Source organism: Eriocheir sinensis, chromosome 12 (genome assembly GCF_024679095.1).
Source record: "Eriocheir sinensis breed Jianghai 21 chromosome 12, ASM2467909v1, whole genome shotgun sequence".
Taxonomy (NCBI): Eukaryota; Metazoa; Arthropoda; class Malacostraca; order Decapoda; family Varunidae; genus Eriocheir; species Eriocheir sinensis.
This window is the reverse complement of record NC_066520.1, coordinates 16,570,831-16,597,123: the sequence shown is the minus strand read 5'-3', so window position 1 is coordinate 16,597,123 and position 26,293 is coordinate 16,570,831. Positions and strand designations below refer to the sequence as shown.

Genomic DNA, 26,293 nt, shown 5'->3' with positions numbered 1-26,293 from the left:
TATAGTTTCATTTTGTTTATATCGCAGCATTATAGCTCTTTCAATTATCAATACATATTCTTATTATTATTTCCTGTGAATAGAGAAGGATTTATAAGGGAAAAAGAAGCGGTATTTCCAGCCTGAGCAAGCAAATTATAACGGTACAGTTTATTTTAAGCCTTGTATACTTTCATTTTGCTTATATCGCAACATTATAGCTCTTTCAATTATCAATACATATTCTTTTTCATCATTTCCTGTGAATAGAAAAGGATTTATGAAGGAAAAAGAAGCGGTATTTATTTCCAGCCTGAGCAAACAAATTATAACGGTACACTTTATTTTAAGCCTTGTATAGTTTCATTTTGTTTATATCGCAGCGTTATAGCTCTTTCAATTATCAATACATATTCTTATTATTATTTCCTGTGACTAGAGAAGGATTATGACGTAGTGAAGGCCGTGTTGTGGCGGGCAGGCGGATCGTGGCGGACAGCCGCGACACGTCAAGAGGGGCCCCGAGGCTGAGGCTGCCGTGCTGGGCGAACAAACACTCCTCCCAGGGGCCGCACACTGCTGCTAGCGAGGTATTTGTCCTGGGAATGTGCTGCGTGTGATCTCAGGTGTCCAGCGTTCCTGTTAGCCCTGGAGACACCCTTGGCCAGCCCCAGGCGAGGCGCCACGTAGGCCGTTGAGTCCCGTCCCCTCAACGCCTGTCAGTAGAGTGGCAGTGAATGGGTTTGGTCGGGGTAGATTAAATTTGCTGGTACCACGGCTTCGATTAGTGAATTTGGGTAATATTTACGCGACACCCTCAGCCCCAGCACTTCCCTCCCATTTCATTTCATTTCTAAGGGACCCGCAGAGGGCCACTCGCGGGTGACATGATATGCGGGGGATTAAAAGGGCCAGGACAGGATTAGGATAAGGGTTAGGATGAGGAAAGGTATTGGGACATGGCAAAGGGCCAGGATTAGGGAGATAACGATTGATGATCCTACTCCTAAATGTGTCAAGAGTGGGACTATTAACTACTTGAGATGGGAGCTGATTCCACCCTTGGATGGTGCAGGGAAAGAATGAATATTTGAATATACTAGTGTTAGACTGGTAAGTGTGGTAGTGAAGGTTGTGGCTGCCTCTAGTAGATCATGTAGTTGCCCTCAAGTGTGAACAGACCTTCCTGCAGAAGTCAGGGCAGCTCGACAGGACCTAACCCCTTCTCTGGTGGTGGCTCGATAGACTAACAACATCTGTGGTAATTGTGGAGATTGACTACGCGCCTCCAAAATACGATATTACGCCTCCATATTATAGTTAAAGGACGAAATGCATGTCCCTCAACCATGATACGAAGGCACAAGTACTTAAAAGTAAAGAAAAAGGCTTAATCCCCTTCCCCTAGCAATCTTGGGAGACCCGTGGGGAATCGGGGATTTTGGGTGGGGGAGTATATTTACTACTCCAACCAAACTTTACATAACCTAACCTCTAGCGGGGGGGGGGCTTCATCCCCCTCGACCCCCCTCCTAACCACATGTATGATGCGCCGGTAAATAGAGAAGTACAACAGTATACGAGACCTTGGAAAGGTTATTATTCTCGTGGGGGCAATATTGGAGGCGCGTAGTGAATCTCAATATTTACCACACCTGCTTGCGTTTCACACTTGACAGGGCTCTGGAGGCCGTGGTCCCTAAAACACTCCAGAATAAGAAAGGTAGCCACCTCTTGCATAGGTAATACTTACAATATGGATTCTTTTTTGATCCCTGAATGCTGTGCAGTAACAAATGACTCAGAAAATAGAATTGGGGTTGAACAGGGTTAAGTCCTTCCCGTTAGGGGGGTCGAGGGGGCGAAGACCCCCATTATGGAGGTCGAGGAGGACGAAGTCCCCATTTTAAGTAGGTTAACTAGGTTAAGGTAGTATAAATTTGTTCGGCATGCAGTGTGTGGTGGCGGAAATCTGCAGCGTAGGAAAGGACAAGGCGGCGACGGGGATGGTCTCCTATGCGGGCCAGTGGACAAAAAAAAAGATCATTATCCCCTCCCCCCTTAATTTTACTTAAAGACAGATAAGTTACCCTAAGCTAGTTCATGGCATTATATTTCTAAAAATAAGTAAGGAATGTAGTATATGAAATGTGAGGGCAAACAGTTATCCTTATTACTGTTAGTTTATAAATTAACAAATTTGTGGATCATTGCTTTTTAAGGGCCAGAGTGTGTTGTGATGTCCTGGATAACTGACCTCGCTGGGCGTGCAGAGGATCTCCTGAATAAGCTAGACACTGAGGCAGCCATAGCTCTGACCAAGGGCAGTGAGAGGAGGAACTCAGCCACAACCAAAGTCACATATGTGCATGATGCTGCCAACACTCCCCCACCCACCATCAGGCATGAAAGGTAAGGGTGTTTGCTGGGCTTGAGGAAAGCTTAAATGTCCTCTTGTCAGTGAAATAAGATTGCTTAAGTAGTGAGAATGAATAAACTTGTTAGAAAAGTACATAAATATTTTGTCCTTTAATGGTGACATGAAAACTAAATATTTCTATTGTCATATCTGAAAGGAAACATTTATTTAATCTCTTAGAATAAGCAAAGGAAGCGCAGTAGGGTTGTAGTTACATTGGCAGTGAGTGTAAATCAGAGATAAGATAAGGGATAAGGATGGAGGTGGCCAATGCTTCATAAAGTAATAAACCTAAACAACTGGTGCACTGTTAATTTACTGTTCACTTATATTTGAAATAGCCTTATTTCCTGCATTGATGTGTATAAAACCAGCCTATCTACAACTTGCACACATCAAGCAGGTATCACAAGTTAAACAAGAGGAGATGAATGGGAGAAAGACTGGCTGAAGTGAGTTTTAGCAGAAGTTTGAATTTGGTAAGGTTATATGTAGCAGCAGCATTAGTATTAACACCTTATCTTGGCTGAGCAGGTCAGGGCTCCACAGTTCATCCAGTGTTCCAAACAACCTAAGCAGCTATGGGGTGAGCACCACTGCAGCCAAGACTCAGTACTCACCTAAATCAAAGAAGACGTTAACCAAGAAGAGGGACACCACCAGAGAGGAGGGGCTGATGGACTACTTGAACAGCCCCCCACAACAGGAAGCTGATCCATTACCAAGCACCACTCAAACATCAGACCCAGTTAGTATCTCATTATTTTTTACTAAACACAGGTAGAGTCAGAAGGGTACAAATACTTAAAGTTACAAAGTCCTCAACCCTCACATCTTTCTTTTTTGTTTATCGCCTTTTTTTCCCTTATGAGGTTGAACGGGTTGATGGGGATGTCAAAATTCATCTCGGTATGGAGTAGGACTTTTTCTGCCTCTGATGCCCTTCCTGACAGGCTACCCCAATTTTCAGCAAAAGGCCTAGGTGGATTGCCCACCACAGCTAACAAGCCCCACCTGCCCGGTTTTGTAGTTTTGAGTTGTGTCTAGATATCATTCATTTCCTTTCACTGCATTGCCTATGAAGTTTTATTTTCTCCCCCAAGATGATTTCCTCCACCACCATGACCACCTCAACCTTCAGCAGCCTGGGGCACTCCCGCCACTCCTCCATGTCCTCAGCCTCCTCCCTGGTGGCTCTCAGTGGCAGGGAGACTCCCGGCTCAGCCAACAATGACAATGGTGAGGGGTTGAGAAATTATACACATTTGTCATTTTGTTTATTCATTTATTATTTTTCATTAAAGTACAAATAATTTAAAGAAATTACAAGTGACAGTACTACTGATGACTAGGTTGAAAGAATCACCCCCCACCGGAAAAATAAGTAAATACAGTGATACTCTGTGTATGGGACCCAAGTTCTTGTCTGTTTATATGCTTGTCAAGGAGGACCTGATATGTAGATTTTGTTGGCAGGAATATTCTGAAAAGTATCTCAGTTATAGGAAAAGATAGAAGTAAAGAAATGCCAATCACATAAAACTATTTTCTCTTTCAAATGCTGGATTATGAAATTATTCAAGATACATAAGGTTTTATTTCCACATCTTGATATGTGATCTGCATTGTAAGACATTTCTTTTTTAACACCTTCACCTGGTTGTGCTATATTTTTCTATACCATGTTGTACAGTAACTGCAATGAAGTTATAATCCAGACATTTTCTAAAGGCCTGTGATACATTCTTTTAAACATTCAAAGTCTACATGAAACTAATCATCATAAGCAATGGATCTCTAGTGCTACTGTTAAAGTGAAATACTTGCCTGTTTATTAAGTACTAATGGTGGTGTATGATGGCAGAGAGTGGCAGCTGTGGCTCGGCAAACACAGACGCCTACATCACGGTGGAGCATCCCTCCGACATCAACATCTCTGCCCCACCCAGCACTGATGGCAGCACCAGGTGAGGACATGTAAAGATAGTGAGGGAGCTTACTTTATTAGAATTGTCACTCCAAACTGTATCAAATGCAGTGAGCATTTGATTTTCAGGACTGAATTTTGAAAGTTAGTGATAACTATTAAACTAGGAAGTTAACAGGGGCAGAGGTACCATATGAACAGGAAGATGGACTTTTCAAATATTTACAGACTTTGTGCCAGGAGACATGGATTAGCAAGAAAATACATGAAAATTAGAAGAGTAGTATTAATTCTACTTTATAGAAATTGGTTCATAATTATTGTTTTAAATATCAGGGTATTAACTGATTTTTTAATTATATATCTTTCTTTACCCAAGTGAATCCCAGCCCAATGTGTTTGTGTTTTGACAGTAGTAATGGTGCAGCACCAGGCCCAGGTGACAACGAGAGCAGCCTGCTGAGGAAGGAGGTGGCCAGCCTCAACCAGGAGATGAGTCAGGTGCTGAAGAGGGCAAAGGACTCAGAAAGGGGTGAGTGCACAGGTCATCAACAAGGTATAGAGGAAACACTGCCATCAGCATCACCTCTTCATCTACATTATTCCTACAGGCTGGTCCAAGTATCATTGAGGGTCTTAAGTTTGACACCTGCGTCACAGAGCCTCCTCAGTGGGGTGCTCACAATAAAGGGATTGTGTTTTCTTGAGGTCATACACTTTTTCTATGCATACTTTAGTCCTTATGCTCTCCCAGTCTCCCTTTTTGTAGATCATTTTAAAACATTTTGAATCAGGTTGGATGATAAGTGCTGATTCCCTTCTACCTCACCTGTAATAGTTGTAAAGCTAAATAGTTTTATGCCCTGTCTCTTCCTGGTGGATAAATATGAAATTAGATGTTTAAGTTCAGCACCCTTTCTTCAACAAGCTAAGGAGGTCAAACAATCTTACAAACACTGCTATATCCTCTACCCTTTCATTAAGGAAGTTATGTGTGCTGAGCAACACTAGAATAGATATATGTTCAGGAGGACACGAGTTCAATGCTGTCCAGAAGACCACCTATCAACCCGGACTCTAGATTCTAGGATCAAAGATGAGCTCTGGAGCAATATAACAAAGTATTATTGTTTGACAGTTTATCCTTTTCCCACAGAAACACAGCAGCTGAGGAATCAAGTATCGGGCATGCTGAGCCAGCAGTCTACCAGTGACAGAATCATGCGAGATCTTCAGCAGAGAGAAATGGACCTGCAGGTCAGACATTACTGATGCTTTGTAACACAGTTTTTTTGTTCATCTGAGGAGAATGATTTTGAAGATAGATCACCTGACAGCTGGGGTATATGGCAGAGGAATACTTAAAACTGATTGTGCTCAGATGAAGTGGTGGAACAAGGAAAGTTGGAGATGCTTCTGCCATGACCACCCCTTTAGAGGAAGTTCCCATAAAGGAACAGGGCATCAGAGACATAAGACTGATTGATAGATAGATTGAGTCATGGTCTGGTGTGGCAGAAAACAAGATTCCAGTACTAATGATGATGGTGGTGATTTTAGGAAACTAAAGCCAGTTATTTACTATCAAGTATTTTCATTTATTTATTGAGGTCTGCATTTCACACATTAACCCAGTAGCTGCGGGGATCATGTTTCTTAAAGGCTCCTCTAAGCGAATTAATGAGAAAAACTATCACTCACACAAATCATTATATAATATATATCATTACATTTGTGATCAGTTTATGCATCTTCTGTTTTGGGGGGGTTATGTCAAGCCAAAAGTTTGGACCATCGCAGTACAGGGTTAATTGAGGTTTGATTTTCAAACAGTTATTGAGGTTTGCATTTCAGGAGTCAATTCGGGCCAAAGACAGTCAGCTGGCAGTGCTGCGAGTACGCCTGCAGGAAGCAGATGAAAAACTAGGGAGCAAGGATGCTGTCCTGATGGAGTTGCAAGCAGAAAATAAAAGGTAAAATATTTTAAACAAATAATACTTTCCTTCTTATAAGATAACGATCTTTCTCTTACCATTTGCCCAGATACTCCAGGAGTTAATTATACAAATATGGTACATAAACATTAGTATACTCTTCCAACATGGCTATTGTGATTATCAGCTGGAATTATGCTAGGTAAGAAATATTTGAGGCAGGATTAAAAATTTATAAATTTCGTCTCACAGGGTAGTGGAGGGAGCGAGTGAGAGCAGTGGCCTGCACAGCCATGCCCTACAGACCATGCAGGACCGCCTTGCAGAAACACAGGCAGTGCTGGACCAGGAGCGCCACCAGCACAATGCAGCACACATGGAGCTCACCAAGAGGTGAGTAGTACAGATGTGCGTGGGGCATCAGATTCATGCAGTGCTGCTGATGGAATTCCAAGTGTGTGAGCATAATTTTACTTTTTTTTTCTTTCGTTCTCAATGTTATGGGTGGTTTTCTACATTGGTTATTGTTATTTTTGTCATTCCCTTGACCCATATCTTTCTATGTTTTGCAAGGGTCAACCACTTGGAGGAGGAACGGCAGAGCATGGCCGTGGCTCTCACTGATGCTCAGCGCAAACTGGAGGAAGAAAAGTACAGAATTCAGCAGCTTTCACAGCAGGTAAGAACAAGGCTTAGCTCCATACTTAAGGAACAGTGTTTCATTACAAATATATTATCAGAGTAGGTAAAGTAAAAGTAAAGTTGGGGATATACATTAAGCTATGCTTGGCCTTTGTGCTCCTCATCCTTGAGTCTGTGGTGGGTACCTATTCACTACCCAGGGACACAGGGCAAGTGTGACATCCAGGTTACCATAGCTTACCTTTGCCAGGTTTCCCAACAGCTGGAGAAGGACAGAGCCATTATTTTCATTGCTCTAAGTAGCACAGGGAATACTTTAGATCTTTGTTTTTTATAATCTGGACATGCTATCAAACTCTTGCCTTTATATTTTTACCTAGACTCATAATAGATGTATGAAGGATTATTTGACTTTTGTACCCTAGATGCGTACTGTACTGTCTCAAGTCTAATTTTTAATCTCCTTACTGCTCCGTATTTAAGGACCCAAATTTTTGCCTAGAAATAACATTTCCTTCATTGAGGGGATTTTATTTATTGTTGGTTGTCTTTGTTCCAGTGTTTAATTTTCAGTATGTGATGAGATTTAAAATATTTGTAATAAATCATTAATAATACTTGGCATTATCAGATGAACTCAATGCGTGGAGAACTTTCTTCTTGCCGTGAAGACTTGACAGAGTACAAGGCCAAGGCCAGCCGCATCCTGCAGAGCAAAGAGAAACTCATCACCTCCCTGAAAGAGGAGCGAGGCAGTGGTGGTGGTGGTGGGGAGGCAGGCTCTGACACTGACATCCACATGGCCGAGTTAGAGCAGATTAGGTAGGTAGTAACACACATATTGTTAAATAAGGTCACTTCACAATATGCTATCATAGGTTCTCAAACTGGAGTATGTGACAGAAACTTTAAGGGTAATGTAATATGAAAAAATAAAGAGATCAAGACCAATGTACCCATGAGTTAAAGCTTTGTATATTTTTAGTGTGTTGTGGTTTTGTAACATGCAACTAATGGAGTAGATCAAAGATAGTACACAAATGGGAAATAAATTATATTTAGTGCCTCTTCAATGAATGAGAATTGGTCTAAAAAGACAAAAGTAACTAAAGTTGGTGTTTTATAACTGAAATAAACCATAATATCACTATGTACCCAGGTCTGAGCGAGACTTGCTGAGGGAGGAGCTGGAGAGCCAAGGGGCAAGGATGCAACAGCTGACTCTTGAACTGTCTGAGGTGGAGGCAGCAGCCCAGGACCAGGCAACCACGGCAGCACACAATGCCTTCAACCTGGAGGAGACCCTGACGCAGGAACGCAGGAGGAGGAGCGACGTGGAGGCAGAGCTCAGGCAGATACAAGAGGTGGGCTTTTTTATTATTTATCTATTTGATTTCTATTTACAGTAAAAGGTGGCAATGGAATGTAGCAAGGTTGTTCCAGAGTGTTTACCAGTGGATAAGGGGAGAGAGGGAAGATAGTGGTTAACACCTGCTTAGGGCATTCTTCTAATCCCATGGTGTGTTCTAGTTTTCATCTGCACCTCAAAACATGAAGAATTTGATGCTACTAATTTACTTATTTATATCCTGTAGTGATGTTTTGTTTCCCCTTGATGTTTATTTACTTATTTATTGTCTGACCCTATTGCATCCCTCTCCTTCCTTCCCCACGACAGGAGATGCGGTGTGCCCACGAGGAACTCACCAGACAGAAAGTGAACTTCTCGTCCCGCCTGCAAGAGCGTGATGCTGAGATTGACAGACTCAGAAAGCAGGTTAGCATGTCTAGAGAAAAGTACTAAGAGTTAGTCTTGGTCATCAATATCTGTTTAAGAGAGATAACACTGAGGAAATGATGACTATTGACATTGTACCTATAAATGTTGTATACAAATTAGAATAATGATTATGATTATCTGTGAAGCACTTCATCAGGATATGTTGTTTTCTTAACAGGTTGCCCACAAGCAGAGTTCGTCCAGTAGCCTGAGTGAGTTGGAGCAGCGAGTGCATGACCTCACCGAGTCTCTCATTCACAAGCAGACTAACATTGAGACCCTGAGCACTGAGAAGCATTCCCTCATCATACAGATGGAGAGGCTGCAGGTAACTTCCTCACCTCTGAGTTGGGCTATCTAAGGATGATAGTTCTCTGTTTATTATCCATTTCCTGTTTTTTCCCTATCATTGTAGGCAACTCTAATGAGTCACTTGTATTTAGATTTATTGAGGAGAAAATGGGTATGACTATGACAACAGAAGTGTTTGACATATTTACAGTTTTTAAGCTTTTATTAAGTCAGCATAAGTAATTGCAAATTTCCACAACAGCATACAAGCCGACCACAAAGCAGCCAGATGAGCCAATACTTACACCTCTGGTTATAGAGGCAAAAGTATTACATAAAAGCACATCAGTCAATCACAGGCAGTTTTTTGAATGATCTATTTATCCTCATACTATATTTCATCATCAACATCATTTCGTTTAACATCCGTTTTCACTCTTCCTGAGCGGTTGGACGCTTTATGACTTTCTTCCATTCTGCTCTGTCTTCTGCCCGATGCTCATCCAATCCCATCAATACCAAGTCTTCCTGTATACACCTTCGCCACATTTTCCTAGGTCTACCAACTGGTCTTTTTACTTCTACCTCCAACCTCTCCAAAACTCCCAGCACTGTATCCTCCCCTGCTCTCTTTACATGTTCAAACCATCAGAGTCTTTCCCTTCTGAGCACTGTTTCCAGGTCCTCTACTCCACCTGATCCCCGCCATATACAGTACCCCAGCATTCTGCGATCGCATGCTATCAATACCTCCATCAATTTTCTAGTTAGAGCCCATGTTTCTGCTCCATACTGCTCCTCATACTATATTTGATTTATGATAAAGTAATCCATCATATTTTTTGCAGCAGCACTATGATGAGTCGCAGAAGATGCTGAACCGAGATCCTCCAACACTCTTCCGGCAGGATGATGGTAAGTGGCCTCAGTGTTGCTTTGTGATGATAATGGGAGTTGGGGGGTAAGAATTATATGGAACTCAAAAGTCTTGTAGCAGACAATAGAAGTTTATGTGATGAAGTAAAATGGGCATAATAAGAGGATAGTAAGGACAAGAGATCTAGTTTTAAGATAATGGTGAAAGAAAATAGGAACAGTTGGTATTGTGCAGGAGGAACCCTGCAGTGCCAGTTAACATTATCATAAACAGTGCTGGGATAAGGTAGCAGGACCTGTGAAGGTGTATTTTATTATTTTCATATTTTGGATGACAAGTCATGTGTTTCAAGCTGACTATAATATTAAAGATGTTTCTTTCTTTGCAGTGAGGAATCGTGTGCCAAGTTTCCTAGTAGAGTCTCCCTTTGACAGAGGAATGACACGACATGTCAAGCGTGCCTACTCTACCTTGGACAAGTTCTCCATCAGGCTGGGGGTGTTCTTGAGGCGGTACCCCATTGCCAGAGTGTTTGTCATTGTGTACATGTGCTTTCTACACCTGTGGGTGATGGTGGTGCTCCTCACATACACCCCAGAGGTCCATGGGCCAGACTACCACCATCCTGGTGGCACCATGCCCCTTGAACAGTAACTTCCTCCTCCTTCCACCACTGTGCATTCTGCTCTCACTTTTTACTTCAGCATCCATTCTCTCCATCTACTTACACACATCATCACTGCAATGTACGGAGTGTCACTTGTGAACATTGCATCACCTGGTTGTTATTCTTGAGTTTGTTGAGATGATAGTGGATACACATAAATAATATTAGTGCATATAATTTATTATCATATTTAGGATAATTTACTAACCTTAAACAAGCTGACTCTTGTTAAAATTTATATAATATATTTTTAACATGTTGAAGTCATGACTCCTTGAGTAATCATTGTATATACATCAATAATCATAACTTGTTAAAGGCTTCTCTGCTTCGAAGGTGCTTGCTATGCATTAGCTACAGCTACCTAGATGTCTTGGGTTACTAGAGGCCAGGATGGTCACTCTTAATTCACTGTCTCTTTTGAGCCTTTTAGAGAAAATTACCGTAAATAGTAAACCACAGAAAGATTGAGATTCTGTCCACCCGAGTTTTTTTATACTTTATGATGAGCACTGCTACCTGAAGATTACCTGTGAATTTCATGTGAGAGGTGCCCTGGAATCATAGGTGAGTCAAGGTAACCAAGCACCTGGGAATGATTGTGGATGTTAGTCAAGTTTACCTTTGCGGGAATGAGTGAGTTTTCTCTTGGCAAGCACCTCAGCAAATATATATTGAACAATAAAGATAGGAATTTTATTTTATCTAAATTCAAGTCTTTTACTTATCCAATTTATATAGGATGCAGTCTACTTTCTTTTGTACCGAATCTTGTAAGGTAAACTACTACAATGGAAATTAAAAAAGCAAATATTGAAATCCAATAGGTCAAAACAATAAATGATTAAAATACCCTTTATTGTGATCGTGGTCAGTGTCTAGTCAACACTATAATAAATTGTTGCATGTCCCAGGCATGATCTACCTTTATTTAGATCTTGGTCCCAGGCACACGAACTTCCCTACCCCGTGTATGTTGCTTGCCTGGCCTCAGCCTCCCGCCGTTCATTTATTGAGGATAAGGAGTCTAGTGACGGTGAAAACGTTCTTAGATAGGGACTATCAACTTGACGCAATATTTCTTTAATGCAATGGGAGACGGGTGACTGTGCTGCCTCGCGGCCGAGCACCAGCGAGTTCAATTCCAGCTCACTGTGTTATCTCTCGGGGAAGGAGGCAGCGCCCTCTTGTAACCTTAGCAGAGCCATATGGTGGCTGAGTGGTTAGCGTGAGGGCCCTGCATTCACCGCGTGCTGGAAGACGCGAGTTTGAATACCCCCCGCTACCATCCGGGATTTTTCAGTCACCGCCAAGTGGCCTAAGACTGCCCACATGCCGTCCTGAAGACCACCCATCAACCCGGACTCTAGAAGAAATCGTCCATGTGAATCAAGAATGAGTTCCGGGGGGCAGCATGAGCCAAGAATAAATGGCGCCACTAAAAAAATTGCCTGCGCCATGACGGGCTTGGGCCGACCACCAGGCCCCTGAAGAAAGCCTACCGGCGCTATAAGCGAACAGGTAAAAAAATAAATGAATAAATAAATAATAATAATAATATTTTATACAAAGGGATTTCGGGTACGAAGAAGGATTTAGGTCCCCCAAGGTAAAGGATGGATAGACAGATAGGTAAAAGAGGAAAATTTTGCAATACTGCACCTAGATACGCTGGTCATTCCGTAAGATAGACTTACCCGTCACATAATGGCTGTCGTCTGCCTGGTCACACAGTTAAAGTTAAAACCGTTTCGAATCACATTAAAGGAAGCAAAAAAAATATATATATATAATTATATTCACTAACTGAAATAAAAAAAGATGCCCCAAACAAAGGTGCCGTTGGAAAAACACATACCTCATTCAAGGCCCAACACAAACAGCACTAGTGTAGCAAGCAGTTTACGGCCCTGCATTCAGTGACCTAACGGTTGAGGTGTCTAGGAGGAAAAGTTCTGAGTGACGGAACTGTATGGAGTGGACTGAGCAGACGACATGAGTAGCTCTCATCATTTTTGCCTTCCTGTCCCCCATCACCATCTAGCTACAAGCATCCACGGCTATGGCTTATGGACTGTCCCTCAACACACCACGCTAAAGGTAGGTCACAGAGGGTTTTGACCGCTTGTTTCTAATTTCTATAGTGATAGGTTTGAATTGACGCGATTGTCAGGCTGTTGTTTTGTTTCGTGCTGTGTTCATACAGTGGCTATTGAACTGAACCGGTTGGCCTTATTTTCAAACCAGCTACCAATATAACTACTTGAACCAGTCTAAATCTCCCTAATCATGTACTCTAGCCTCATGCATACAATTTAAGCCGTAGATAGCCTATTGTTTTGCCATTCGCCCCTCTAGACGCCATCTTGGTTCCTTGCTGCTCTTGCTCACTGCTTCCTGCCCAGCGCTCCTGCCTGAACACAAGGTAACCATTTTTTTTATTGGTGGTTAGCTTGTGTTCAGGCAGGAGCATTGGATAAGTGGCAGTGAGGATGAGCAGCATAGAGGCAAAATGGCGTCTGTGGAGCGAATCGGTCAAACTCCACTTAAATACGATACCAAGAAACCTCTGTTATAACGAAGCTTACGTGCCCACTCTATGTACTTACACTGTGTTCTTCGGTATGGTGCACTGGAGGCGAGTATTAGCCAGCAGGTGATGACTTAAAGCAGGAAAGAGACGATGGCCTTTAGTCTCGACGGCAGATACAACTTATGGAGTCTGGTACGATTGTGTTTCATCTTTCCTCCTGTTCGAGTCTAGGTTTCCTGTTCGAGTCTAGGTTTAGTCTCGCTTCGCTGTCTCGAGTCTTCCTCCTAACCACCTACCCCCTTCCTCCTTCCCTCATACATACATACTTACCTGGCACAGGAGATACGTGATCACTCAGTCATCAGGCCTCGTAGCTGTATCATGACCCGTGCCCACTACATAACATTTTAAGGGAAGTAGAGGCTCGCAATATCTCGATAGCATGCAGGACATCCAAGAGCGAGCAACGGACAGTCAGAGAGGATGCGTTTATAAGACCCCATTCCTCTCCCTTTTCCTGCTAACCTTTCCTGCCAACTACTAAGGTGCAAATGAACTCCCATCCATTTCATGTGTAGCTGTGACTTTTTTATCCCTTACACTTGTTCCCTTGCCTTATACGCTTGTCAGAAAGGGTAACAAGAGATTCATTCATCGCTGGCCTTAGAGTAACAGTCTAGCATGGACGGCGTGACAATGTTTTAGCAATGTCTGTCTCTTCTCCTGCTAGGGAATGATAAGGAACGCTTGTGTACTGTTGCATCTGGTGTCTGTCGTTATTGGTTTTCCTTTTTTTTTTTTTTAATACAAGATTCCCCTCCTTTTTTTTCTTTCCCTTTTTCCACTCATCCTCCCCATTTGTCATTCCGCCTCACCTTCTATCCCGTTATCCTTATTTCTCCCCTTCCTCATTCCACTATCCCGTCCATGGAGGTATGACAATTCTACCTCCATGATTCCTTCCCTTCCCTTCCCTTTCCTCTTCCCCGTCCTCCTCCCCTTCCCCTTCAAAGCATTACATAGCCGAGCCCTCGTGTCATTCAACTCTGCCGTGATGAAGCATTTGTGTGTGTGTGTGTGGGTGTGTGGGTGTGCGCGCGCGCGCGTGTGTGTGTGTGTGTGTGTGTGTGTGTGTGTGTGTGTTACCATTTCGTGCTTTAATAGGAATGATTCACGCTTTTAATGCACGACTTCAACTTATCAGAGGCATTTGAACGATATTTTTTGTTTTTTATTTGTTTTTATATCTAAGGTAATGCTATAGGAGTGTTTCTTCTTCGGGAAACAAGCAAATACTTAACGTAGACACATATCAATGGCCGTGACCCTTTCAATTTTCCGTCTAGTACAAAGGAAAAAAATCACTTCAAGCTGCTTAGAGTATTTGATCCCCAGGTAAAGAGGATCCCAGTGGTCGATGTCTTGCCGTGATGAACGCGTCTTAGCGATCACGAACAGTACTGCAGCAGAGGGTCAGGGTTACTTGATCTTAACTCAACCTGCTGCTAAACAAACTCTTACTCTTGTTCTCACTTACGAGGGTACTGATAGGGTGGGGTTAGTTGAGTGAGAGGGGATTGGATTACGCTCATTCGTTTTTTCGCTCACGGACTGTACACGATAAGCTGTTGGTCAAGACTTCATACATAGTTCAACTCTTATACTACTTAACCTACTAACTGAACTCTTTCTTGCATCTATTTCCGAGGATCTGAGGGTAGGGGGGTAGAGCAGGTCGTGTTGGGTGAGGGAAGAAATAATAACTACTTCACATACATCATCATCATCATCTGTCATTATTAGTTCACTGAATGACAAAAACCTTACCGTACGTTCTCCACATCTCTCTATCTGATGTTGGTATACCCCTTTCTCCTCTGGTAAAGGTTCTGATTTCACTTCTTCATCTGGTGCTTTGTCTTCCCTGAGTTCTATATGTAATTTCTGTGATAATTTCTGATCATCTTTTATCATTTTTAAGCTTAACATGACCTGCTCAAGTTCTTTTCTTCTCTAACGTCATCAGCATTTTTTCAGGACACGTCTCCTCCCGAAATTGACCCCTCTTTCAGCCACCTCTTTTGATTCTAGTTAGGAGCAGCGAGTCGCGGGCTTTTTTTTTATTATTGTTTCCTTTTTTGTGTGCCCTTGAGCTGTCTCCTTTGTTGTAAAAAAAACAACAACATCTCTCCAACCTTTGTCTTACTTTCTGATCCATGATGCCCGTTTCGTGTCTCTCCATGGATGTCATACCCAGCAGTTTTCTCAGTCCCTCCTCGCGTGCCTGATGGGGAACTAACCTTTCTATTCCTATTTTCGGGGCTGGCAGGATTGAGGTGATCGGGCTGGATGAGGGAGGACTTATTGCACTCTTCTACACTCGTTTTATAGAGGCAGTGATAAGCGGGCTTTTTTTTTTTTTTTCCTTGAGCTGCTCTCTTCACTATATAAAAAAAAAATCGTATATCTTTCCCTGTTGTCCATCGCGAGGCAAATATAGAGAGTGTTTTCGGCAAGTCATCCGCGCCATTTCGATTAATACTTATATCAGGGAAAAATGTTGACACCGAACTGAGAAATGAGAAAAAAACAACGGATGTCAAAATAATGATTTATATATTTTACTTGACGATAGTTTAAACTTAAGCTTGAACTTAATATTTCATGTTTTATTCCTACTGTGAGTACTAATCGGAATGGTGCGTACTAACTGGTAAACACACACTAAAGTTTCAATGTATACGTGTCAGGTGCTGGAAGTGTTGGCCTCAGCAAGTTTCCTCGGAGGTGGAGTCTGCCATACTGTGTCTTGTATGTTGTTGTACACTTAAGTAGATTGATCACAGTCTTCTTCGAAATAGGAGTGTGTGTGTGTGTGTGTGTGTGTGTGTGTGTGTGTGTGTGTGTGTGTGTGTGTGTGTGTGTGTTGGGACTTGCTTGCCTAACCCGTTGATTGGAGTTGCAAAATTGGTGAACTAAAATGCCACAAGTGTTCCCGTGGTAAAGAAATGTCCTCCCAGGTGTTTTAGGTGTGTGTGTGTGTGTGTGTGTGTGTGTGTGTGTGTGTGTGTGTGTGTGTGTGTGTGTGTGTGTGTGTGTGCCCGCTCATTCACATACAAATAATATACAAGATAAACGTTCCTTGAAAAAAGACGTGCACGAGCCAAGAATAACAGGTCTCAGGTGCGGCAGGGAAGCGCTGGGATGACTGGGAGGTGGAGGTGGAAGGGGACGGGGTGTAGGAAGGCAAGAACGGCACGCTTGTTGGGGTCCCACGTGGATGTTATTCCTTGGCCGGCAGCGTCCGTCGTGCGCCGCGCCGCTCGCCGTCTGTATATATAAGTCTCAACACTGCTCCGCCGCCGCCGCCACCCTCGTGTTGGGCCGCCGGGGTGTAAATATAGCGTGGGTGTGATTGCTGGTGTGATGTGGGCACGTAATACAAGCGGGCAGGACGCGGGACGGGGGTGGGGCGTGACATAGGGGCGCTCCTTAAGGTGGGTGCCAGCCTGGCCAAAGAGCTGGCATTGGCTCTCGCTTGCTATACATAGGTAAAGTCCGTAAATAGAGCGAGGCGCTGGTGCCAACTCTCCGCCAGAAGCCGTATTCCCAGGACATTATTGAATCCTCAGGTTAGGACTCGTGTGGAGGATGCATGTGTGAGGGCGTGGGGAGGGGGCGAGGGAGACGCGCGGGCCGTGGGTCGGGGAGGCGCGGGGAGTGTGGCGTGGCTTGAGGTGGAGCAAGGAGTGGCGGCAGCGGGCCACAGCCAACCTGATGTCACTCTAGCAGTCAGCTGTTTAGCCAACGTGTAGCTGTAGTGTGTGTGCCTGTGTCGCGTCGCGTCGTCTACGTTCGCCGTCTCTCGCCGCCGTCCGTGCTTCCCTTCTCTTCTGTCTCGTGGAATATGTTCTCCAAAGGTCCATTCGACAGACCCTCGACCTCTAGGTGAGTGGCGGTCAGCGGCGGCGGCCAAGAGGCTGTGTGGCAGTGGTGGAGGAGGAGGAGGCGGTGGTGGGAGAGCCAAACCCGGTGCCACTTCTCTCACTGGCACACTGCGTTGCCCCACCACTCGACGCCCCACCACGCAGCAGGACGCGCCGTGTGTCCCTCAGAGTCCTTGTGACGTCACCGAATACAGCGTTTGACTTACCTTGAAGTGTGTGTGTGTGTATGTTGCGTCTACACTAGGGTATGGTATGTCAGTACGTGTGTTCAGTCTGAAACAGAATCGCCGAAGGATGTGTGTGTGTGTGTGTGTGTGTGTGTGTGTGTGTGTGAGAGAGAGAGAGAGAGAGAAAATATGTGGAGGTTGTTGTGGATGTGGAGGGTGCGCGCGCACATTACACACACACACACACACACACACACACACACACACACACACACACACACACACTAGGTTGTTGCTCGGGAAAGGGAGAAAGATGAGGGAGAGGAAGAGGTGAAGGGGAGGAAAACTAACTAGGAGAAGGAGGAGGAGGAGGAGGAGTGGCCTTCGGAAGAGGGAGATAAGGTAGGTTGGTGATAACGTTGATAAAAGTAAAAAAAAATAAATGAGCCGTCGTTTTATCACTCAGGGGCGCCGAGAGAGAGAGAGAGAGAGAGAGAGAGAGAGAGAGAGAGAGAGAGAGAGAGAGAGAGAGAGGCTTCGAGGGGCATTATTGATTACAGGTGAAGGTGTGTGTTCAGGTGTACCCTCCACCTTTCTCTCCCCCCCCCTTACCCCCCCATCTCTACCTCTACACATCAGAACCCCCCTACCCCCCTGCCCCCCTACCCCCCACCCCCTTCACAGCCACCACCTGCACCTTTACTTCAGCTGATTGAAACACCTGCCTAACACACACACACACACACACACACACACACACACACACACACACACACACACACACGAAATGAAAACGTGTGTGTGTGTGTGTGTGTGTGTGTGTGTGTTACTTTTTTTTTAACCTACTAAGCACTTCCTTTTACCTTTTCAAAGTCTGACACACCTGTAGAAGCGATGATGAATGTCTCTCAAGTCCAATGTCGTCCTTTTCTTCATCTTTTTACGCTCAAACTGACGAAAAAACGCTATTAGATAACGAGAGAGAGAAAGGCATGGTATAGTTGGCAAGTCGGGTATGAAGGGATGGAGGAGGCGTGGTGGGATGTTGAGGATGGCGAGGAAGAGGGAAGAGAAGGGAAAAGAGGAAAATATAGGGAAGGGAAGGAAGGGGAAAGATAGATAAGGGGAGATATAGAAGGGAAAGTGAAGGGAAGGGGAGAGAAGGATAGGGAAAGGAAGGGGAAGGAAGGGAAGGAAGAAGAAGAGATAGAGAAGGAAAATGACTTCGTAGGGAATGATGCTGAAGGAGGAAGAGAAGGAGAAGGAGGAGGAGGAGGAGGAATTGACGTTGAAGAGGAATGAGATAGAGTAGATTAAGGGGGGGGAAGGGGGGGAGGAAGGTTTAATATAACATAGTGTGGCGTGATGTGACACAAGGTTGGACATGATGATGCTAAGAGATGTGGCTGAGGCAGAATAATTAGACATACGAGTAACACTCTCTCTCTCTCTCTCTCTCTCTCTCTCTCTCTCTCTCTCTCTCTCTCTCTCTCTCTCTCTCTCTCTCTCTCTCTCTCTCTCTCTCTCTCTCTCTCTCTCTCTCTCTCTCTCTCTCTCTCTCTCTCTCTCTCTCTCTCTCTCTCTCTCTTCCTTTTTATCTATCTATCTATCTATTTCTCTTATGTAAGTGTAAAAAAACATTGTAGGTGACGTATCTCCAAAGAGGGTGTGGCTGTGTGTGTGTGTGTGTGTGTGTGTGTGTGTGTGTGTTTACGTGGGTGTGGCTGTGTTAGTATAGTTACGTGAACCACCCTCTATGTACCAGCTCCTCCTCCTCCTCCTCCTCCTCTTTATTGTATTAGATGGACCAGCTTCGTGCCACACCTCCTAGGGTCAAAGGTTGTCACTGTATTAAACTTTCCCATACAAACTTAATCCTCTGAAGGTGTTAGAAGTCCTCCATTAACTCTCACTAATGTTCTGTGGGCATTAGAAAATCAAGGTAATCTTTCTTTTTTACTTTAATTGATTGTAAGTGAAATATTATTAGGATATATGTTTTTAATTATGTCTGATCTGTTTTGTCTTAAGAGTCTGGCATTGCGTTGTGTAATATGATGTGTTAGTATTGCATCGTCTATGAAATTATGGAGCTCGTGTTGCATTATCTTTGGAAGTGTGACGTTATTATATTATTTTTAAAGTATTGCATTGATTCTGTTGAGGAAGGTGTTCTCTCACTCTGGTTGGGAGCATGATAATAGTAGAGTTACGCGTGGCCTCAGTGCTCATCTCTGTTTCCTTGGCTTTTGATTATAAAATATTTACTATAGTTTGTTCTGTTCCTATCATAATTACAACTTTGCTACTGATTTTACTTATATTATTACTTTGGTTATTGGTTTATTCTTATCTCATTCTTACCTTATTATTATTATTATTATTAGTGTTATTCCGGTCTTTCTCCTATAAAAGAATATACATTCCACTCGTGTCATACAGACTTTTACGATCATATTTCATTCACAGTCGCTCCTCTCTCTCTCTCTCTCTCTCTCTCTCTCTCTCTCTCTCTCTCTCTCTCTCTCTCTCTCTCTCTCTCTCTCTCTCTCTCTCTCTCTCTCTCTCTCTCTCTCTCTCTCTCTCTCTCTCTCTCTCTCTCTCTCTCACGTGGCTCTAAGGAACTTTTTTCAGCAACACAAGTAGTAAAACATCAGAAGTAGAATCATCATCGCCATCATCAGCCGTAACAGTGGAGCCGTACGGAACCTCGTGGTCGCCCTTCTCCCCTCGCCGACCCTCACCCATTTAGCCCGCCCTTCCCTTCTTTCCTCCGCTCTTCTCCCTCTCCCCTCTCCTTCCCCCTCCTCCCCCTCTTGGCAAGTTGGCATCTTAGCAATGGTTTAGTTCACCCCAGAAATGTCTTTACATGGAGAGTGAGCAATGGCGGGGGAGAGAGAGAGAGAGAGAGAGAGAGAGAGAGAGATTAATTTACATAGATTTACGTTGATGTTCAGACTACAAAAAAATATATATATAATGGTCCAGACTTGGCGATGTGTTTTTAAAAGGAATGTGAAATTATATCAAATGGCCACCAAGACTTTGCATATCGGCCATAGCGAATATCAAAATGAACATAAGAACATAAGAACATAAGAACGTAAGGAGTCTGCAAGAGGCCGGAGGTGGTGGATTTTTTTTTTTTTTTTTTTTTGACTCGCCAATCGTGTTACAACGCTTGGGAATTAAAAATAATGGTGCAGTCTGAATTTGTTTGTTTACACCCAAGTTCTGTGCCATTATTTCTCGTTCGTGACGTTATCGGTCGTGAACAGTCTGCATTTGTCTACATTCATAAAGCCGTGGAGTATTTTGAAGCATTTGATCAGTTTCCCGCGGAGGCGACGTTTCTCAGGAGACAACAAATTCAGAGATATCAGCCTTTCATCGTGAGATTTGTCGCGCCATTAAAAGATAATCCTTGTTGTTGAACGCCGCCTTCTTCAGCAGTCTTTGGCGTGGCGGGGAGGCCAGGACTGTGCTGCATATTTTACGTGGTCTGACTATTGTGTTTCATTTGTATTCTTGAGTGAGAAGTTTGTATGAATGATGCCCGGCACTCTGTTTGGAAGTTGGAGGTTTGATGCGATTTTGACATTGAGAGAGAGAGTGTGTGTGTGTGTGTGTGTGTGTGTGTGTGTGTGTGTGTGTGTGTTTCACCTGCATAACACTATGGCCGGCCACGCCCGGTGTTGGCATGGGGGGGGGTGAGGGAGGGACCAGCAGGTAGACTGACCCCCCCCCTATTTCCCCTTCCCTCCCCCATACTCTTCCTCTCTCTCTCTCTCTCTCTCTCTCTCTCTCTCTCTCTCTCTCTCTCTCTCTCTCCCTACAAACATGTCTCTTCCCTTCCTTTCTTCTTTCCAATCTTCCTTTCTCCCATTTACACTCCTTCCTCCTCCCTTCTTCCTCTTCCACTTCATCTCTTTCATCCTCTTCCATCGCCCTCCACTTCTTCTTCCCCCTTCCCTTTTCCCCTTCTTCCACTTCTCTCTCTCCCTTCTTACCTCCTCCCTTCCATTCGTTCACTTATCCCTCCATCCGTCTTCTCCCTCCCTCTTCTCTTCTCCCCACTTCTCTCTCCCCTTATAAAGACGAAAGAGATGGGGAGTGGGGTGGAGAGGGGTAAGGCTGCTGACGTGTGTGTGTGTGTGTGTGTGTGTGTGTGTGTGTGTGTGTGTGTGTGTGTGTGTGTGTGTGTGTGTGTGTAGCCAACTCATTTTCTTCATTGGGTTTTCGTGTTCTCAGAGTGTTTATGTGTTACTTACCTCCTCCTCCTCCTCCTCCTCCTCCTCCTCTTCCTCTCTCCATCATTACTCTCACCACCTCTCTCTTCTCTGTCTTTCCATTTTTACTCCTCTTTCTCTCGTTTTCCTCCTCCTTCTCACTTTTTCTTCATATTTCTTGGACTCAGATTTGCTCTCTCTCTCTCTCTCTCTCTCTCTCTCTCTCTCTCTCTCTCTCTCTCTCTCTCTCTCTCTCTCTCTCTCTCTCTCTCTCTCTCTCTCTCTCTCTCTCTTTTCCCCCAAGCTCAGCCTCTCTTAACACTCCTCCTCCTCCTCCTCCTCCTCCCTCCACCCCACCCCCACAATCCCACTCTTTCTTGTGAACATTTCAGATCACTTCTCAGGAACGGTCGCCGCGTTATTGGAAAACTTGTCTTTTTGAGGTGGAGTGCCAAAATGGCGGACGTTGCCCCTCCCTATACGGCGTCACCTGCCTTCACCCACCCCTCCTGCTCCTTCTCTTCCTCCTCCTCCTCCTCATTCACTCTGTCATTGCTTTTTCCTTTCTCCATCTCCGTCTGTCCTTTTGTTTCTCTTTTTTTTCGTATTCTTTTGTTCTTTTCTCCTCAACTGCTCCTCTTGTACCCTCATCTCCTCCTCCTCCTCCTCCTTTTCTCCCCAATCCTGCATTTCCGACTTCGGCTCTTCAGTTTGATTTCGACCACGCAAGCATCACGTCACATCATCTAAACATCCTTCCCTCATATACGTCACATCACATAAAGTTACTACTAAAAACATCCATCCGTCATATCCACGTCGTCACATCACCAAATATATCTTCTGCGTCTCATCCTTCATGTCACACCACCAAAGACATCCTCCCGTCTTATCCACGTCACGCCACATCACTAACAACATCCCCTCTCCTGTCACATCCGTCAGTAAAGAAAACCATGAGAATAAAAAATAAAATTGTATGAAATCTGTAAAAAAAAAAAAAAAGAAAGTTAAAGTACAGGAACATAACCCACAGTGAAAAAATACTAGTGACAGAAGTTCCGCTACAGAGTCTATAGTATAACTTAGCTTTGTTAACTGATCATATAACATCCTGTCACATATAACTCCTACCACGGAACAGTTCTCTCTGGGTCACTCATCAAGGCTTAAAACTCATCACAAAGCTTACGGGACTAAACGGCTTAAGTGAGTGCAGGTCATCAGCGAGAAACGTAGCGTCTTATAATATTATGTAGGAAAATAAATAATAATCCGTTTAGTAGCTACACATGGACTGATATATTTCCTAGTAATTCCACACTGACTGACATAGTTATTGATTATAATTATTGCAGCCATGAAAGTAATTTGTGTGGGAGGGGAGAGGGCTTTGATCAACGACCCATTAATGACCGTATTACCGCCAGGAAACTCGCTAATGGCCTTAAGTTTATTTCGTATTTTGAACCAATAAATATGTATCTGGTAAGATTGTAAAGGTAGCTCATGTCTTTTTCTCTCTTTTATTTTAGCATTTGTTAGCGAAATCCTGAAGACTGAAAACTTTACGGTACTGAAAAAGAAAGAAAGAATGAGAGAGGGAGAGAAAGGAAGAATTAGAGAGAGGATGAGAGAGAGAGAGAGAGAGAGAGAGAGAGAGAGAGAGAGAGAAATGATGCGTATTCTGACCCAATAAATATGTATCAGATAAGATTGTCGAGGCGGTTCATGTCTTTCGCTCTTTTGTTTTAGCATCTATTCGCGAAATCCTGAAGACTGAAAACTTTTATTACCGTCCGACAATTGGGGTCCACGGTCAACATGATAAGAGGAGCCCGCAGTCCAGTCCGCCAACACGATACATGCGACTCTTGTGTATTCAATGTTATAAGTTCGGCCGGTGTTCTCTTTCTGCCTGCCCTCCTCTCTCTCTTCCTGACTGTCTCTCTCTTCCTCCCTCCTTGTCTGTCTGTATGTCCGTCCTATCTGTCTGTTCGTCGGTCTCTCTGCCTGCTTATCTGTCTGTCTGTCTGTTATTCTGTCTGTCTTTTGTCTTTGAGGGAAGGCGGAGAAGGGAGGAAGGAAGGAAGGGGGTGAGAATTAAAGGAAAGAAGGGAGAAAATAAATAAATAGTAAGGAAAGATAAAGAGAAAGAACAAAAAAGAGGATTAGGAGGAAGTAGGAATAAGGAGTAACGGGGAGGAGGTGGAGGAGGAGGAGGAGGAGGAGGAGGAAGTGGTCGAAAAGTAGAGGAGGAAGATGAGAACGAGAATGAAGATGAATGACTTAAGTAGAGAAAAAAGAAGTGGTGAAGTGGACGTTGTGTATTGACATAGATGAAGATAACTGAATATAGACAGCGAGGTGAGGAGAATGAACAGGGATGACTAACAAGCATGCAAACTGCCCCTGAATGACGACCTAACAAGGGGAGTCATCGTATAGCCTTCATTCATCACTCGACCTTGTTATCCAGACGCTGATGAATTGGATGGTGGTGGTAGTGGTGATGGTGGTGGTGGTGGTGGTGGTGATGGTGGTAATTGCCTATACTTTCCCTTTTTGTTCTGTTGGTTTTTATCTTTCTTTTTTTATCTTTTCTTTCCTTTCTTCCTTCAATTCTCCCTTCCTTCAATCCTCCTTTCCTTTCTTTCTTTCTTCTCCTCCTTTTTCCTTGGTGGTGATGGTGTGTGCGGGATGGTGATGGTGGTGATGATGATGGTGTGTGTGCGGGGCTTGAGGGGGAGAGGGAGGGTTTGTGGTGATCTTCAGTGCCAACACACACACACACGCACACACACACACACACACACACACACACACACACACACACACAGTCAATATATACATAAGAAGAGCAAAGTCTGCCTGGCTCCTTCCTTTTACCTCCGTGTCCACAAACCACCAAAATCTGTCCGTCCGTCTGTCTGTCTGTCCGTTGGTCCGTCCTTACTTTTTATCTTTCTGCTTTCTGTTCTTCCTTTCTTCCTTCCCACCTTTCTTTTTTTTTACTTTGTGCAAATTTCCTTTTCCTTTATTTTTTTTCTTCTTTCATTCTTTTCTTACTTACTTATTCTTTTTGTTCCTTCTTTGTTTCCTTTTTATATATCCATTTTTTTCTCTTCCTTCCCCTCCTTCCTTCCTTCTTCTCCTTCCACCCAATTCCCTCCATTCTTCCACTTCTTTTCTTCACCCCTCGCTATTTTCCTTTCACCGCGTCCCTCTATCCTCCCTACCTCCCTCGCTCCCTTCCTTCCTTCCGATCTTCCTCTCTCCCTTCTGCCTCTCCTTCCTTCCTTCAGCTCTTCCTTTCTTCCTTCCGCTCCTCCTCTCTTCCTTCTGTCTCTCCTTCCTTCCTTCCTTCCGCTCTTCCTCTCTTCCTTCCTTCCGCTCTTCCTTCTCCCTCTCCTTCCTTCTGCCTTTCCTTCCTTCCTTCACCTCCTTCTTCCTTCCTTCCGCTCTTCCTTCTGCCTCTCCTTCCTTCTGCCTTTCCTTCCTTCCTTCACCTCCTTCTTCCTTCCTTCCGCTCTTCCTTCTGCCTCTCCTTCCTTCTGCCTTTCCTTCCTTCCTTCACCTCCTCCTTCCTTGCTTCCACCTTCCTTCATTCTTTCCGCCTCTCCTTCCTTCTTTTCACTCTTCCCTCCTTCTCCCCTGATGAGGCATTTTCACATTCATCAGCTCCTTCTTTAATGCCTCCTCCAAGTGTCTTATAAGAAAACCGTAAGAAAGTGGGCCGCTGCGTAAATGAGAAAGTTGCTTCATTAACGTGTCGTCGGCCCATCCTTCATCTTCTTCCTTCTCTCTTCTTTTTTTTTTCTTTTGCATCTTTTTTTCATTTTTTTTCTTTCATTTTTTTGTCAACATTTTTTTTCTCATTTCTATTTTTTTCCTCTAATCGCCCTTTTATTTTTCTGTTTATCTTCTTTTCTTGTTCTTCCTTTTCATTCTCTCTTGTGTCCTTTTCTCTTTTCTATTCCTTATTCTTTTCATCTCTTTTATTTCAGTTCCTTTTCTTTCTTCTTCTTTTTCTCCTTCGTCTTCTTCTTCTTCTTCTTCTTCCTTCTGACCCTCCCATTCGGTTTCCTTTCTTTCTCTTTCCTTTTATTTTTTGGGGTTCCTCGTCATTATTCTTTCTACCTCCATTTTTTCATTCTTTCTTCTCCGCTTTTGCCATTCTTCCTCTCTTTCTATTTGCTCTCCTATCCGTCTTCCCACCTTTCACATTCTTCTCCCTTCCTTCCTTCCTTCCTTCCATCCTTCTCTCGTTCCACTTCTCTCCCTTCATGAATTTCTGTTTTTGTCCCTCACTATTCTCCTTTATTCTCTCGTTTTCACTCCTCCTCTCCTTCACTTCTATTTCCTTTCCTTTCCTCTTGAATTACAGTTCCTACCCTTCCTTACTTCCTTTCTTCCTTCCTTCCTCGACCTCTCCTGCACATCCTCTTTAGCTTCCCTTCCTCCTCCTCCTCTCATTCTGTTCTTCATTTTCCTTCACTTCTTCCTTCATTATTTCTCTTCATCCTCTCCCTCTTCTTCCCTGCCTCTTCCTCTTTCATTCTCTCTCTCTTCCCTCCTTTAACAATCGCGAGTGTGTGTGTGTGTGTGTGTGTGTGTGTGTGTGTGTGTGTGTGTGTGTGTGTGTGTGTGTGTGTGTGTGTGTGTGTGTGTGTGTGTGTGTGTGTGTGTGTGTGTGTGTGTGTGTGTGTGTGTGTGTGTGTGTGTGTGTTCGTTCCCTCTGCAATTTCTTACTTTCTTTCCTCTCATCTTTCTTTGTTTTTCTTTTCTGTTTCTTTGTCTTTTTCTTTACTTAAATTTTCGATCTTTATGTCTTTTCATTTTTTTTCTTTGTTATTTTTTACTTTCATTGCTCTTTTTGGGGGGGTTTAATTTCTTTAATT

General features: G+C 43.7%; 1 protein-coding gene across 4 annotated transcripts; it reads left to right on the top strand.

Annotated features, from left to right (window-relative positions):
- Nucleotides 1-410: 410 nt before the first annotated feature.
- Nucleotides 411-11,226, top strand: LOC126997501 (golgin subfamily A member 5-like). 4 transcript variants are annotated; one of them, XM_050858624.1, is made up of 16 exons: nt 411-569; nt 2,202-2,391; nt 2,978-3,146; nt 3,502-3,637; nt 4,263-4,365; nt 4,739-4,857; nt 5,482-5,582; nt 6,180-6,298; nt 6,512-6,652; nt 6,833-6,938; nt 7,533-7,723; nt 8,061-8,265; nt 8,580-8,678; nt 8,860-9,009; nt 9,821-9,887; nt 10,238-11,226. In XM_050858624.1, the coding sequence occupies exons 2-16, from the start codon at nt 2,219-2,221 to the stop codon at nt 10,501-10,503; spliced, it is 2,145 nt and encodes a 714-aa protein (XP_050714581.1). In that variant the 5' UTR covers nt 411-569; nt 2,202-2,218; the 3' UTR covers nt 10,504-11,226. The 4 variants fall into 4 exon arrangements, with proteins under 4 accessions (XP_050714581.1, XP_050714579.1, XP_050714580.1 ...); XM_050858622.1 differs by having other exon boundaries at nt 2,933-3,146; nt 4,742-4,857; XM_050858623.1 differs by having other exon boundaries at nt 2,933-3,146; nt 9,824-9,887.
- The last annotated feature ends 15,067 nt before the right edge of the window (nt 11,227-26,293 follow it).